The sequence below is a fragment of the Phaseolus vulgaris genome, chromosome 7 (assembly GCF_000499845.2).
Source record: "Phaseolus vulgaris cultivar G19833 chromosome 7, P. vulgaris v2.0, whole genome shotgun sequence".
In the NCBI taxonomy this organism is placed as follows: Eukaryota; Viridiplantae; Streptophyta; class Magnoliopsida; order Fabales; family Fabaceae; genus Phaseolus; species Phaseolus vulgaris.
Window position 1 is genome coordinate 31,424,657 of NC_023753.2, and position 1,877 is coordinate 31,426,533.

Here is a 1,877-nt window from a genome sequence, read left to right on the forward strand (position 1 = left end):
TTATTATAATATTAATAATAATAATATTATTATTATTATTAAGAATAATATAAATAATATAAATAATATTAAAAAATATTAATAATAATATTATTATTATTATTGATTTGTATCAGTAATTTATATGCAACCATATTATCTCCGTGGGTAAAACCAATTCCCAATCAAATTGACCGTAATAACATCCTCACAGTTGAAGTATTAGGCTAATAATCCAAAACTATTAATAATTACTTATAGTTCAATATTCAATAACATCTTCAGAAATGCAATCAAATATATTTTTCTATTATTTAGCTTTATTCAAAAAGCCTAAAACTTATAAATACACTATAAAACCAAAAGAATTACTGATTTGAGATGTCTTATCCAAATTTACTTTCATTCGCTACTGAAATTTCTGAACCAAAGTTCATTCTCAAGTCCAAAAGCTGAAAAGGTAAGAATAACTAATTTACCTAATAAACAATAACTAACATGCTCAATTGAAATATCTCTAACATCAACCACATCGCCAGCATCAGAACTCTCCTAATTCTTGTTCTCCCATGTACACATCGTACCAGAACTTCACATTATCGTACGCACTTGACGAATGCACCCCTTTCGAAGTCAACGACGGAGAGAGTGGACATTGGAAGTCCCGTTCAGCCGGGCCGGTGGCCGGAAAACTGCTGGTGTCACCGGAGTTACCAGGTGAGAGAACTTGAGACCAGAAATCATCATCCAGCGATTCAGCCTTCACGGGCAAGTGATGCTGATGATGAATAGCACCAACACTCTTGTGGTCACTGCCGTCACAGGTGGTAGAAGCGGTGAGGGTTGACACGTCACTGCTTGCACAGTGTGGAGAAGACAGTGCCTTCTTTTCTGTGGTTTGGATGACATGATCTGTCGGAAGAGCCTTCACGGGTTGTTGTTTGGAAATTTGTGTGCAGACCAAGGAGTGGTTTCGTTTTGTGTCTTTGTCTTGTTGGGACCTCTTCTTCAAGTGGGTGTTCCACACGTTCTTTATTTCGTTGTCTGTGCGACCTGCTAACTTTGCTGCTATGGCTGACCATCTGCATAAATTTTCATATATTAATGCGCATACTTACATCACAAACATTTCTGATTAAATTTTAACAAAAAAATTACCTGTTCCCCAGGTTTTCATGCAACTGGATTATCATGTCTTCTTCTTCTCTTGTAAAGTTGCCCCGTTTAATATCTGGCCTTAGATAGTTTATCCACCGGAGTCTGCAACTCTTTCCACACCTCAAAAGCCCTATTTGATTAAATTAAGGAATAAGAAAACAACAACATTAAACAAAACTCAGATTCGATTGAACAAGAAAGCAGTAGTAGATTTAGGTTAGAATTATTACCAGCTTGTGTGGGTAGGGCACGCCAATTTTTGTGACCATGTTTGTTGATATGATTGATGAGAATGAGATCTTCCTCTCGAGTCCATAGCCCTTTGTTCAACCCCAATCCCTCACTGCAAGGACTTCTTCCCATCTTTCCTGTTACTGTTTCTCCACACACAAAATCAATAACCATTCGCCTCTCTTTTTATTTACATAAAAAATAATAACAAAACTTAACTTCAACTCAGAACCAGCAAGCCGAAACAACAAAAATTAAATTAAGGTTGAAGGTTGAGCCTTCAACCTCTGACACATGTTATATACTTTCTATACACTGCACTGCATTATTAATGTTATAAACTATGAGTAATTAATAATTTCAATAAACATTTATTAAAATTAAAAACAAGTTGTTTTGAAAAGTCTGATAAAAAAAATATTCGGAAAAAGGCAATTTCCATTTATGGGAATAGCTAATTGACTGACTACTAAATAATGGTTTTTCCGGAAGAATGAATCCCATCAAAA

At 35.1% G+C, this 1,877-nt stretch overlaps 1 protein-coding gene across 1 annotated transcript; it reads right to left on the minus strand.

Annotated features, from left to right (window-relative positions):
- Positions 1 to 271: 271 nt before the first annotated feature.
- LOC137829982 (transcription factor MYB30-like) lies at positions 272 to 1,594 on the minus strand. The gene is made up of 3 exons (XM_068637038.1): positions 1,368 to 1,594; positions 1,138 to 1,267; positions 272 to 1,061 (listed from the first exon to the last, which is right to left on the minus strand). Exons 1-3 carry the CDS (start codon positions 1,540 to 1,542, stop codon positions 521 to 523), a joined length of 846 nt encoding a protein of 281 aa, XP_068493139.1. The 5' UTR covers positions 1,543 to 1,594; the 3' UTR covers positions 272 to 520.
- Positions 1,595 to 1,877: the final 283 nt, after the last annotated feature.